Genomic DNA, 11,837 nt, shown 5'->3' with positions numbered 1-11,837 from the left:
ATACATTTTTTTTAAGTAACTTGAAGTTGATTTTGATAAAAGAAACGAGATAAAAAAAACCATTTTTAATTAAAAGTATACATTTTATCATGCCATAAACAACTATATATATTATTTTTTGTTGATGTACAAATTACTTAAAAATTAAAAAAAAAACTTTTTAACTAATTGTTTTACAAGAACAAATTTTCTGAGCTGGAACTGTTTCCATCAGATATTTTCCCAACAACACAAGTACTTTCCATGTGTCCACACATGGCATATCCCAATCAAATTGTGTCCCTTCAAGGCTTAAACTCAACCACGAAACACCAATCCACAACACACAAAATTCTCTTCTGTTTCACCCACTCCACTAAACCATAACCCCAAGATTTTCTTCAAAATCCTAAATTTCTAAGAACCCTTTTGTTGTTTTTGTTTTTCTCTTGAGACCATTTTGGTTTGAACTTCAATTTTAGTTCCCAATAATGGCTTGTGCATTTCATGCAACTTTAGCAGCCAATAGCTGTGCCTTTTCTTCCAGAAGATTCTCCTTGAAGCACCCCAAAACCAGTAAGAGAAGGTTTGGTTTGTTCACTGTTAGAGCTGACTCTGATGACTCTGACTGCAATGAGGAAGAATGTGCCCCGGATAAGGAAGTGAGTTCTTTAGCTTTCTTAATCGGTTTTGAGTTTCTGAGATGTTTTGATCCATTCGTTTTGTTTCTTGTGCCCTTTTGGTGACTGAGGAAAAATATGATACTGAAAAATTTGGGAATGGAATAATGAAAATTAAGTTTCTTTAGTTTTGTAGTTACATTTACACATTTACATGTTGTCTTGGCACATTGTTGTTCTCTATATAGATCCCTTGGAAGAAGTTGGGAGAAGAAGAATTTGACTTGTGCTCATTTGTTTTGATCAATTTAAGGGTCATAACTGTTAGGAATTCAAGTTGACTTAGAATTCCCACATTGGATAGATAATAATGATAGATAATAGAAGCAAAAACACCACAAACTCATTGTTGAATCTCTTATCTATGGGTTTGTTTACAATTTATTGGTGCCAAATCTCTTTATGTCTCAAGAATCTAACAATTAAAGAGGTTAATGTTGAATGGAAAAAGGAAGCTTGGTGTGTGTAATACGATAAAATATCGGTTAGTAATTCAAGATAAGGTGGAAGTCTCATATTGGGTAAAAATGAGTAACATGGAAGTAGAAAAATCCATAAAACCATTGTATTAAGGTTTTTGGTTGAGAGTGGTGTTGTGGTTTTTTATATGGGTTTGTTCATGTCTTATTGGTGTCGAATCTTCCAAATGTCTCTCCTCGAAAAACCTAACAATCTCTATTAGTGTACTCCATGTAATGGTTTTCAGCTGAGAGATGGACTTCTGGTCAATTTAAGGTTCTTTGAGAAATGTTATCATAATTTGTTGTTGTGAATGGAATGATTAGGAAAAGGATCATTATCATTAGATCTATGCAAGGAACACCCCACTTACATTGTGCATTAAGTTAAGTTAGCTTCAAAGTTTTTAATATTCATATTTTTGTTTTGTGCAATCTGTTGTTTTGTGATTGACATTTATTTTATAGCTTACAACCTGGATGTTGTGTTCTTATCCTTTTTGTATGTTAAAACATAGTTCCAACAGTTTGTTCTTTAGTTAGAAGAATTTTGTTTTTGTGCTCAATGCAAATTCTGTGAAAAAAAAGGAGGGTGTGAGTTAGGTATTTCATAAAAGCTGTGTCTCAAAAACCACTGTTTCAGGGTAATTAGCAGAATTGAAAGATATTATGTATGCAATAATACTAAGGATAATTTGCAAGTCCTCTTTATGTCATTGTTTGAACCATTTCAGTTTCACCTAATCTTTAGTGTGTTTCCAATTATTATACCATATTATCTCTGGCCAGGCTTCGTAATTGAAATATCCTCCATATATTCATGCATTAACAACAGATGAGTGCTGTATCATTATCATCCATGTGTGTTTAGCTTCTGCATTATTCACAGACAAAGGAATCAATCCTCTGTTGGTGGTGATTTAGGTTGGGAAGGTCAGTGTGGAATGGTTAGCCGGTGAGAAGACAAAGGTAGTCGGTACTTTCCCACCACGCCGTCGGCCGGGTTGGACCGGATATGTTGAGAAGGACACTGCTGGGCAGACAAACATTTATTCAGTTGAGGTTAGTATTGATCTTTTTTAACTTATTAAAGGCATGCAATGTTTTACCATGTTCCCTTGGACTTTTTATGTAGTATAGTATTATTCTTTAATTTGTTGAAGTTTAATGTTCATTTTGTAAGCATGAAAATGAGTAGCAAACATTGGTAACATGATAACCCATAAGGGACTATTATTTGGGCAAACATGCATACATGTGTTATACATGAATTGTGAGGCTAGTCATTGGTGTTGGTAGCTTGTGTCAAATTGAAGAATTCATGTTTTTAGAATTTGAGTTCAAGTGAAACTCAACCTCAAAAACTAACTTGTAAAGTGATAATTATATTCAGTTATACATATTTCAAACATATATGGTAGAATACCCTTCAAGATATTAGAAGACATAATGGTCCAAAGTGAGTAGGCCAAGATCTACTTAGCCTACTAAAATAAAAGGCTTTACCAATACTTAAATACTTATAAACCTAATTATTCTCATAAGAATGATTTAGGTTTAGAATTATTTGAGTGAATGGGAAGCCTTTGAGTGGACCAACTCGATTTCGGCGAGCTTGCTTTGGACTTTTGTGCCTTCCACTATCTTTATTTGGAAGGGATTCGGCCATACTTATATTGTACAAGACTATTTTAATCACATCAGTAATTGGTGTGAGATCTCTAACACACGTCTGCATATTTGAACCACATCGGTAATTTATGTGAGATCTCTAACACATGTCTACATATTTGAATCACATCAGTAATTTATGTGAGATCTCTAACACACGTCTACATATTTGAACCACATCAGTAATTTATCACTTATGTGAGATCTTTAACACATGTCTGCATATTTGAACCACATCCGTAATTTATGTGAGATCTCTAACACACGTCTGCATAAGCTTGCTTGTTCAAAACTTGAAAACAAAGAGAAATTTGATGATTCAAATTGTCGAACACCTTGTGATCTTTTCAGCCAGCAGTTTATGTGGCAGAAAGTGCTATAAGTTCAGGAACTGCTGGCTCTTCTTCTGATGGAGCTGAGAACACTGCAGCAATTGTTGCAGGCCTTGCCCTGATCTCAGTTGCTGCAGCATCCTCAATACTCCTACAAGTTGGTAAGAATGCTCCTCCTCAGATCCAGCCAACTGAATACACAGGGCCATCACTTACCTACTACATCAACAAGTTCAAGCCGCCGGAGATTACTGAAGTGTCCGTGCGTAGCGAGGCAGAGGCAGAGCCATCGTTGGCCGTTCAACCAGACTCGGCGGCCCCCGATCTTTCCCAGGTTCAGGTTGAAGCTCAAATCCAGCCTGAGACCCCAGATGTGAACATTCAATCATAGGTGTATCAGATGGTTGCCACTTTTGCTACAAAGACACATCAAAGAATTTATTTTTGTGTCAATAGTATGAGCCAGTGTATACATATATAACTCTAAAGATTAATGGATGCAAATGTTTCTGCTAAACATCATTCTTGGTATGCTAGTGTTTCTTCTTACTGAGTGTGTTTATCCTTTGCTGGGGAAAGTGATGATGATATAGTTTCAGTTTTATATACTCCTCAAAATATGAAAACCAAATTAGAAATTTTGAATGATTTGTTGGTTCCTTAGTTTTTTTTGGAGGCATATTTAAGATCCTTATTCATTTGTTCACTTAGGCATATGTTAGTTACATGCTCAAGAGCAAAATGATTGGAAAATATTGTTGTGTGTGCCACAGTTTAACTAGCGACTAATTTAAGTGTGATCAAATTCATAAGGTCCTATTAGAGATTGAAGTAGGGAATGAAAAACTTTTGTAAATTAGCAATTCATTTTTGTCACAAAATATCAGTCACTACACTGATTGATAACAACATCTTTAACTTTTAATATGTGAAAAAAATGTAACTTTAGCCACTGATTTTGGTTGCTAAGTGGATTTTTAATATTTATTTCTGTATAAAATGTATTATTTATTTAAAAATTTTCTTTTTAAAAAGCATGCTGTTGAAGTTAAACATAAACTATTTATAAGGAGCGAAAGAAGTATTTACAAAAGTTAAAATAATAAGTAAAAAACAATGAAATTTGATGATAAATTAAAAAAAAAATTGAAAGACAAAAAAATCGTAATTTTATTTGAGATTAAAAACGGTTTAAACTCATGGTTTTTATTAGAATGGAAAGTAAAAAAAAAAAAGGAATTTAAATTATAAAAATATAAAAAATACTTATAAAAAGAAAATTTCTATATTAATGTTATAGAATTACTAGCATAAACACAGGTACGATAGTGTATGTTTATATAATTTTTTACATATATATGATATTATATTAGTAGATGATAATATTGTAATGTTATTAAATTAATATATAAAATAAAATGGAATATATAAAAAAAAGGAGAGAATAACGGTTGATAAATAGAAAAAAAAAGAAGAAACATAAATAGATGATTAAAAAATTTATAAAAACTAGTGTACACACAACGTTGTTGCGCATGTGTGTACACATTTTTTAAATATACGTGATATTATCTATAACTATATATAAGGGGACTCCCTCTTTTGTGTCCACATTTCGTAATTCTAACTTTACCCTTTACAATTTAATTATTTATTAAATTTTTAAAAATTAACGGTTACTTTTACAAGTTTTTATAGAACTATTTACTTATCTCTTTCTTCTTTTTTCTCTTACTATTCATCAACAATTATTTTTCTCATATTTTCTCCATACATTTCACTTTAATTTTTATAAATATACTTTTATTTTGTTCATTAACTTAATAACATTACAATATCATCAATTATTAATATAATTCAAAAAATTCGTACACACATGCACGATAACGCCTGTGTTTACGCTAGTATTAGTAAGTGACGATAATGTAATGTTAAGTTATAATATATAAAATAATATATAATGTAATAATTAAAAATAAAGTAAAATTTATTAGAAAAGATGAGAGAATAACTTTTGATAGATAGAGGAAAAAAGAAGAATAAAAATAGACGATTTTATAAAAAAGTTTGTAAAAGTAACGGTTAATTTTCAAAAATTTTATAAATAATTACATTTTAAAGGGTAAAATTGGTATTTTGAAATATGAACACAAAAGAAGGAATCATCTTTATATATTATTATAAATAATGATCAATTTTCAAAAATTTGATAAATAATTATATTTTAAAGGATAAAATTAAAATTTTGAAATGTGGACATAGTAAATCTATTTGTATATTATATTGTTATAGACAGATTAAGAATTATATATAAAATAAAGTTTTATTATAAGAAAATATATTTTGCATTACCAAACGCGTGCCTCTTCTTTCGAACCCTTTCCCAAATCCTAAGAGCTGCATCTTATTGGATTCCTTCTTCGTCGGACCGCCGACTCCACCGCGATCTTACCTCTTGCCGGACCTCCGTCGACTCCACCGCAGGTTTGATTTGGTTACTATTTTTTTCTTTTTCGTTTCGCTCAACTCTTTCAATGTAATGCATAACAGAAACACTGGAAATCACCACTCATTTGCATCCCAGAATAATGTTAAGACTACCTTTGGATGAAAAACTGAATAGTATGTTTATGAATTTGAATATGTAATTATGAATTTGGATGAACAAATGAAAATTATTACTTGAAGATACTTTTGAATTGTCCTAATTTTAACTAAATGTAAACTCTGTATTATTAGCTTTCTCATTATTAGTTTATCACCAAGATACAAATGCAAAAGAAAAAAAAAACTTGAATGTGAATTGGAGTGATTGTTTAAGTTTCTCTGTTCATATTCCTTAAATACCAGTCTATTATTACTTGTGAAGAATCGCACACTGACCCTTCTATTATCACTTTGTTCCTGTTTGCTGCTAACAATGCTGTTGGCCATGTTCTAAATGTTCTGCTCAGTTGTCAAATCAGTTAGGGCCATGTTTCTCTTGTTAGTTCTGATTATTAAATCAAATTGCAAGAGTAACAACTTAACAAGACCTTTTTTCAAGTAAATTACATATTTTACCTTGGCCTGGATCTGATTTCATGGTGGTCTAAGAACCAGACCTTGGTTGCTCACTCTTGCAATCACTTGGCGAATGTCTGCAACCGGGTACTAGAAATAAACTTTTTATCAAGAACCAAAACTAGAATTCTTTTTATGGAGGGCCATGTTATTTAAGCCTTAAAATAATCTATACATTGCCAAGTTTTTGGTTTGAGTCTCTGAATCAACTTTGAAGTCGTGATTATTTAGGTGAATTTGGACTCTTACCGAGTTTTTCTCTGGAAATCAAACAAACAATACACAAGGCTTTTAACTTTTAATTTTTACTTAGTGCATGCCTTACTGCAATGGGGTTATTCTCAGACATGTTCTGCATAATTGCACAGGGTTATTCTTCCGTCAGCAATAAAATTTTAGTTGCTACCATCAGTTGATGTGCTAATAGAATCATGCACACTTTATTTCTTCAGAAAGCTGACATAGGAATTTTAAGCATGGAAACTTTAGGATTTTGGTTCCTTTAAATTTAATGTCAGTTTTATTCAGAAATCTTGGTCTGGTTTTGTATTTGATCGGTTTGTAACATTATTCAGAAATTCTTCTTTGGATGTTGTGATTTGTCTAGGTAAGAAAGTTTTTCATGTATTTCTCTTTTATTGTGTAGATTTGGTGTTTTCTGCAAGAGGCTGTTTGAAAATTGTGATGATGTTCTTTGTTTCTTGCTTTATCTATTACCATTTTCATTGCTTTTTTGCAAATAATTTTGAAACCAATCTGCACTAAGCATTTTTTTTTTTTAAATTAAATTTTATAAATGTACTAATATTTTTTCGAACAGTTTGTGGTTTTCAGTTTCCAATTGCATCAAATTCCTATGAAATATTAATTTTAGCAAGCCAAACTTGTTCCTGCCAATAACTGCTTCCTCTTAAACAACAAATTTTTATGTCAAGTTCATGAATAATTTGTACCTGACATGGCAATAGGGCCAAAGAATTTAAATGGCCAACCAAAATCACGAGGACATGTGATGTGGTACAAAGCAATGATGGACCTAATATTGAAAGTATAAATTAGAAAGGGTAGGAAGATAAAAGCTAGAGACGAGGAGGGTAAACAGTCACAGTTGGTTAGCTAGGGTGGGAAAGGATCTGTGTGTAAGACTCACTATAGGGAGGTAAAGGATTGTACGCGAGTTTAGTGGTTTTGCATTTAATTATTTTCCCTTGCCTGTAAACTGGGGCAGGGGTGGTAGCAAGGATTAAACTTTTGACCTCCTGGTTGCAGAGACTTTGATGCATTCAAGAATCAACAACTATTAGTTAGTGTTTGCCTCAAATTTCAATAAATCGTTGAAAAAAGCTCTAGTTTCATATGAGTTTGTGTTTGGTTTTATTTGACTGTTCTCTTTTCCTGCAGGGTTACTTGCAGTCATTCTAAATGGCTTAGAGATAACATTCTCTCTTATGTTTTCTAGAGTATTGCATATAATTTCAAATTCTCGACCATTGCCTTTTAGTTCTCTATAATTTTAAGGTTCCTCACTAGAATGAGTTAAATCCAATTTATTATTGCAATTTAATATTTTGATAATGATAGCACAGTGCATGTGTGGGATAATAATGATTTACTAAATTTCCTGACGATGATTTTGTTAGTGTGTAAATTGTTTCAGCTATCAGTCTTGGAGAGCATGGACACCCAGAAAATCCAACCAGAAAAGCAGTCCTCTTCCGCAGCAACTACTCCGGTTGTTTCTTCTTGTCGAAAGAAGAAGAATGAAGAAGCTGCTTTCTTGGAAGATTTGAAGGAACACATTGACGAGTTTTTAAGTGCTTCTGTGGATGAACACAAAAGTTGCTTTAAGAAAACAATTCAAAAGGTGGGTGCCTGAAATTTATTGATAAAAATAATTCCCGTCACCTTTCTCATTTGCTGATAAAGAGTGGTTTTGGATCAATTTCAGATGTTTGGTTTGTCAAAGGCTGTTACAGAAGGGCACTCCAATGCTTCCAAAGAAGTAGAAAGTTCTCTACCTCTTAGGACAACTGTACAGGACTAGATTTTAACTGAGGCATGTTGCTATAATACCACCCTATATATATTTTTATTAGGATTTCAATAAATAGATAAAAACTGTTTGTAACAAAATTTTGTTTGTGAAACTCCATTCATTCATGGGTTATTTTTATGAGTAATTTGTTTAACCAAAGGAGTATTCACAGCACATTTTTTGACACATCCTACTATTGACCACTTGTAAAATTTATTCATAATTTTGAAATTAGGAAAGACATTTGTTAAATAGTAAGTGAAACCAACGAAAAAATTCTTATTTCTAATAAACTTGAATTAATACGAGGCTGATGTCAGTGTTTTTCATTGTTGAATTATGTAGCTGATTTGGAAATATTTTGCACCAAAACTTGAAGACATTTTGTTTTCAAGTCAAAGTAACTGTCATGTTTGCCACTGCACCAAATCTTGAATACAATATTTCTGTAAGCAGATGAAGATGCTCTGCTGCACTCAAGAACACACATTGAGCATATTCGTTCACTTGAAACCTTTATTTCAAGAATTGAAAAGAAAGAAACACATGCCTCAAACAATGTGTGGGTGGCTCAAACCCCAATGCTTGTGATAGGGTTTTCTTTCCTACCCTATCATCAGCCATTTATTAGTTTGTTATGGTATTTTACTTTCTAAAATGAAGGTGAAGTGACAAAAAGTAATAATGAGGTTCTTGAGGTTGACGGCCGGCCTTATGGTAAACTGCGGAATAAGGCTGACCATTTTTTTAATTTACTTTTTTTATTCACATATTCAATTACTACTATTTGTTTATTATATCATTAAATTACGATAGATAATTTAAGGATGATCGAAATAGTTGGTTAAAAATAAATTAAAAAATAGATTAAAATATTTTTTTTTTCTACACTCCCATGAGGTGGTTAAAATACCATACAGCTTCCTGCGGCTGTCATCCCTTGCCATCACTCTACCTTGTCTTAAAAAAAGTTGGTTAAATATAGTTTTATCTCTTACGTGAAAATTAGAATTAATTTATTTTTAAAATTTAATTTTTTTAATAAAATTTTGTTAAGTTTATTTAATGTTTTATGATAATATTTGAGTTATTTACATTATTTTACATATTTCTGTTTTAATATTAGTTGAGAGATACATTTGAAACGTTCATTACTTAATAAAATTTGATTAAAATGACTAAATTCACACATTTTTAAAGATTAAAAATTAGATTAGTTCAAAGTTTTGAAGAACTATTTTTAATTTTTACTAAAAATTGAGGAGAAAAACACATTTAAACCATAAAAAAAAACTTACTTTTTGTAATCTAAAATAAACTTTTGTATTATGCAAAATTAAAAAAGGTCACATTCGGACAAGTCAAAAGTTTTTTTTTTTTTTCCTAAAAAAGATTGATTTCAAATTCTGTAATTCAAAAACTCTTATATGTAAAAAGTACTTTCAGATTAAGCTGCACAAAAGGTATCTCATGAATTATATAATCTGAAAGTAAAAAATAAAAAATACTTGTAGAAGTGTAATCTGAAAATTTCAAATTTCACCACTCAAAAGCCAATTTTTTAAGAACAAAATAAAAAATTTCGTATTTATGAGCTGTAGAACAAAAATATGAGTTACAAAAAAAAATCCCATTAAGCCTAGGCTCAAGAGAGAACACATATAGCTTCTTACTTCACTTATCTGAGAGATTATTTTTTACTCAATTGGATTTTTTTTCTTTTCAAATTCATGACCACTTGTTATTAAAGGTTCACTATGATTTCATCAAGAACACCAACAGGGCACGTGTCTGAAACATGGTTTGTTCATGAAACTCTCCTTCTGGAATTCAACAGATTTGACCCTTTTATTCCTTTTATTTATGAAAATCAACTCACACTTCTTCTCTCTCAATATTTATTTCTAATTTTCAAAATATTCTTCACTATTTATTACCATCACATATGTTGGAATTGTTTTCGATATATTATTAATATTTGAAGGGGTAAATTTTGAAATTATTATACTAATTTAGTGATTCATCTTTAAAAATACGTGAATTAGTCCTTTTTATTAAATTTTGTTAAATTTATTTAATATTTTAAATACATTTTATAATAATATTTGAATTAATATTAAAACAAAAATATGTTAAATAGTACAAACTATTTAAATCCTATAATAAAATACACGTTTACGTTTAAAATGAGATGTCAGGTAAACTTAATTATACCATAGATATTATGAAATAACAATACCTATTTATGTTTTAAATAAGGTGCAGAATAATAACTTTTGAAGGAAATAGGAAGAAAAAGTCCCTTCTAGTGTGTTTGTCATGGTCCATTCATTCTTCCTTATTTTGTCCTGTAGTTACGAGTTTTTTGAATTATGTTAGCAACAATTTTATTTTAATATTTGATTATAAATATTTTTTATAGAAATTATACATTTTTATTTGATGAGATTTTTCAATATTTAAATGAGACCATAAAAAATGCAGATTATTATTATTATTAAAATTTAATATTTTTTATTTTCATTTATGATAATTTTCAGTTTTATTTTTTTATTCGTTAAATCCTTACGGTATTATTTGTGATTTATGTAATATATTATTTTTAATACTAACAAAAGAATTATATTGACTAATTAAAAAATAAAATAAAATTAATGACATAGAATACTGAAATGAAATTACAAAATTATTAAAAGAATGTTATAGAAAACATGTTAAGATTTTGAATCTGTTTCTTGTTTCTACTTGTGGCTAAAAATTAATGTGTGGAGAAAAGAAAAAGTAATTACCTTAAAAGCATAGCATTTTGTGTGGGCAATGATAATAAACGGTACGGAACAATGTCGCATAGCCGCCACAAGAGACAAAGGAAGATAGAGATTGATAATGTTTTTTTTGGAGACAAACAAAAATCAATAAATATTTGATGCATTAATTTCTGAAAACACAATCTATTATCCATTCAATTTTAGTTTTTATATATATTATATTCAAAAAATAAACTACTTTTCTATGTTTGTAATATCGTTTTTAGAATTTTTTTTATCATCTATTATAATATTTCTTACTTCAACAATGTATTTATTATTATTATTTTTAAATATTTTAATTAATTAACATCTTTTTATTAGAAAACTACTGCCCAATAATGTTCTTTTATATGATTTATATATATGTGTTAAATTAGTTTAAATAATGAATTTGCTAGTATATTATTGTTCCAAAATTATCTTTATTATAACTATTAAGAAAGAAGATTTTATTATTTATTAAAGCTACATACAATAAATAATTATTATCATTATGTGTTCTGTATTTTTAATATTATGAATTTTATAAAAAAGTATTTATTTTATTATTATTATTATCATTATTATTATTATTTTTCTAATAGTAATATTTTATTCCAATAATTTTTGTAATATCTATTTATAATTATATTTTATTATCATAAAAAGTTAGATATACAATTTTGAAAAACATTTAAAAAAATTAAAATAAAATTAACTCATTAAATATTAATTAAATTTTGGAAATTAATATCCATAACATTAAATAGGTAAATTTGATAGGATAATTTTTTTTTTCTTCCAATGAAATGAATATGGTTATACATACA

At 29.4% G+C, this 11,837-nt stretch overlaps 2 protein-coding genes across 3 annotated transcripts; both read left to right on the top strand.

Moving 5' to 3' along the window:
* Positions 1-279: 279 nt before the first annotated feature.
* On the top strand, positions 280-3,768 carry LOC114191780 (protein MAINTENANCE OF PSII UNDER HIGH LIGHT 1). The gene is made up of 3 exons (XM_028081174.1): positions 280-641; positions 2,042-2,179; positions 3,140-3,768. The coding sequence occupies exons 1-3, from the start codon at positions 471-473 to the stop codon at positions 3,509-3,511; spliced, it is 681 nt and encodes a 226-aa protein (XP_027936975.1). The 5' UTR covers positions 280-470; the 3' UTR covers positions 3,512-3,768.
* Positions 3,769-5,466: 1,698 nt separating this feature from the next.
* On the top strand, positions 5,467-8,377 carry LOC114191789. 2 transcript variants are annotated; one of them, XM_028081185.1, is made up of 3 exons: positions 5,467-5,604; positions 7,841-8,047; positions 8,132-8,377. In XM_028081185.1, exons 2-3 carry the CDS (start codon positions 7,859-7,861, stop codon positions 8,225-8,227), a joined length of 285 nt encoding a protein of 94 aa, XP_027936986.1. In that variant the 5' UTR covers positions 5,467-5,604; positions 7,841-7,858; the 3' UTR covers positions 8,228-8,377. The 2 variants fall into 2 exon arrangements, with proteins under 2 accessions (XP_027936986.1, XP_027936994.1); XM_028081193.1 differs by having other exon boundaries at positions 7,824-8,047.
* The last annotated feature ends 3,460 nt before the right edge of the window (positions 8,378-11,837 follow it).

The sequence above is a fragment of the Vigna unguiculata genome, chromosome 1 (assembly GCF_004118075.2).
Source record: "Vigna unguiculata cultivar IT97K-499-35 chromosome 1, ASM411807v1, whole genome shotgun sequence".
Lineage (NCBI taxonomy): Eukaryota > Viridiplantae > Streptophyta > Magnoliopsida > Fabales > Fabaceae > Vigna > Vigna unguiculata.
Note: the sequence above shows the minus strand (reverse complement) of the source record. Positions and strands in the feature narration are given on the sequence as shown.

Coding starts and splice junctions, on each gene's coding strand:
- LOC114191780 (XM_028081174.1), top strand. CDS start 471: ATGGCTTGTGCATTTCATGCAACTTTAGCAGCCAATAGCTGTGCCTTT. Junction 642..2,041: donor AATGTGCCCCGGATAAGGAA/GTGAGTTCTTTA, acceptor GTGGTGATTTAG/GTTGGGAAGGTCAGTGTGGA. Junction 2,180..3,139: donor CAAACATTTATTCAGTTGAG/GTTAGTATTGAT, acceptor TGATCTTTTCAG/CCAGCAGTTTATGTGGCAGA.
- LOC114191789 (XM_028081185.1), top strand. CDS start 7,859: ATGGACACCCAGAAAATCCAACCAGAAAAGCAGTCCTCTTCCGCAGCA. Junction 8,048..8,131: donor TTAAGAAAACAATTCAAAAG/GTGGGTGCCTGA, acceptor GATCAATTTCAG/ATGTTTGGTTTGTCAAAGGC.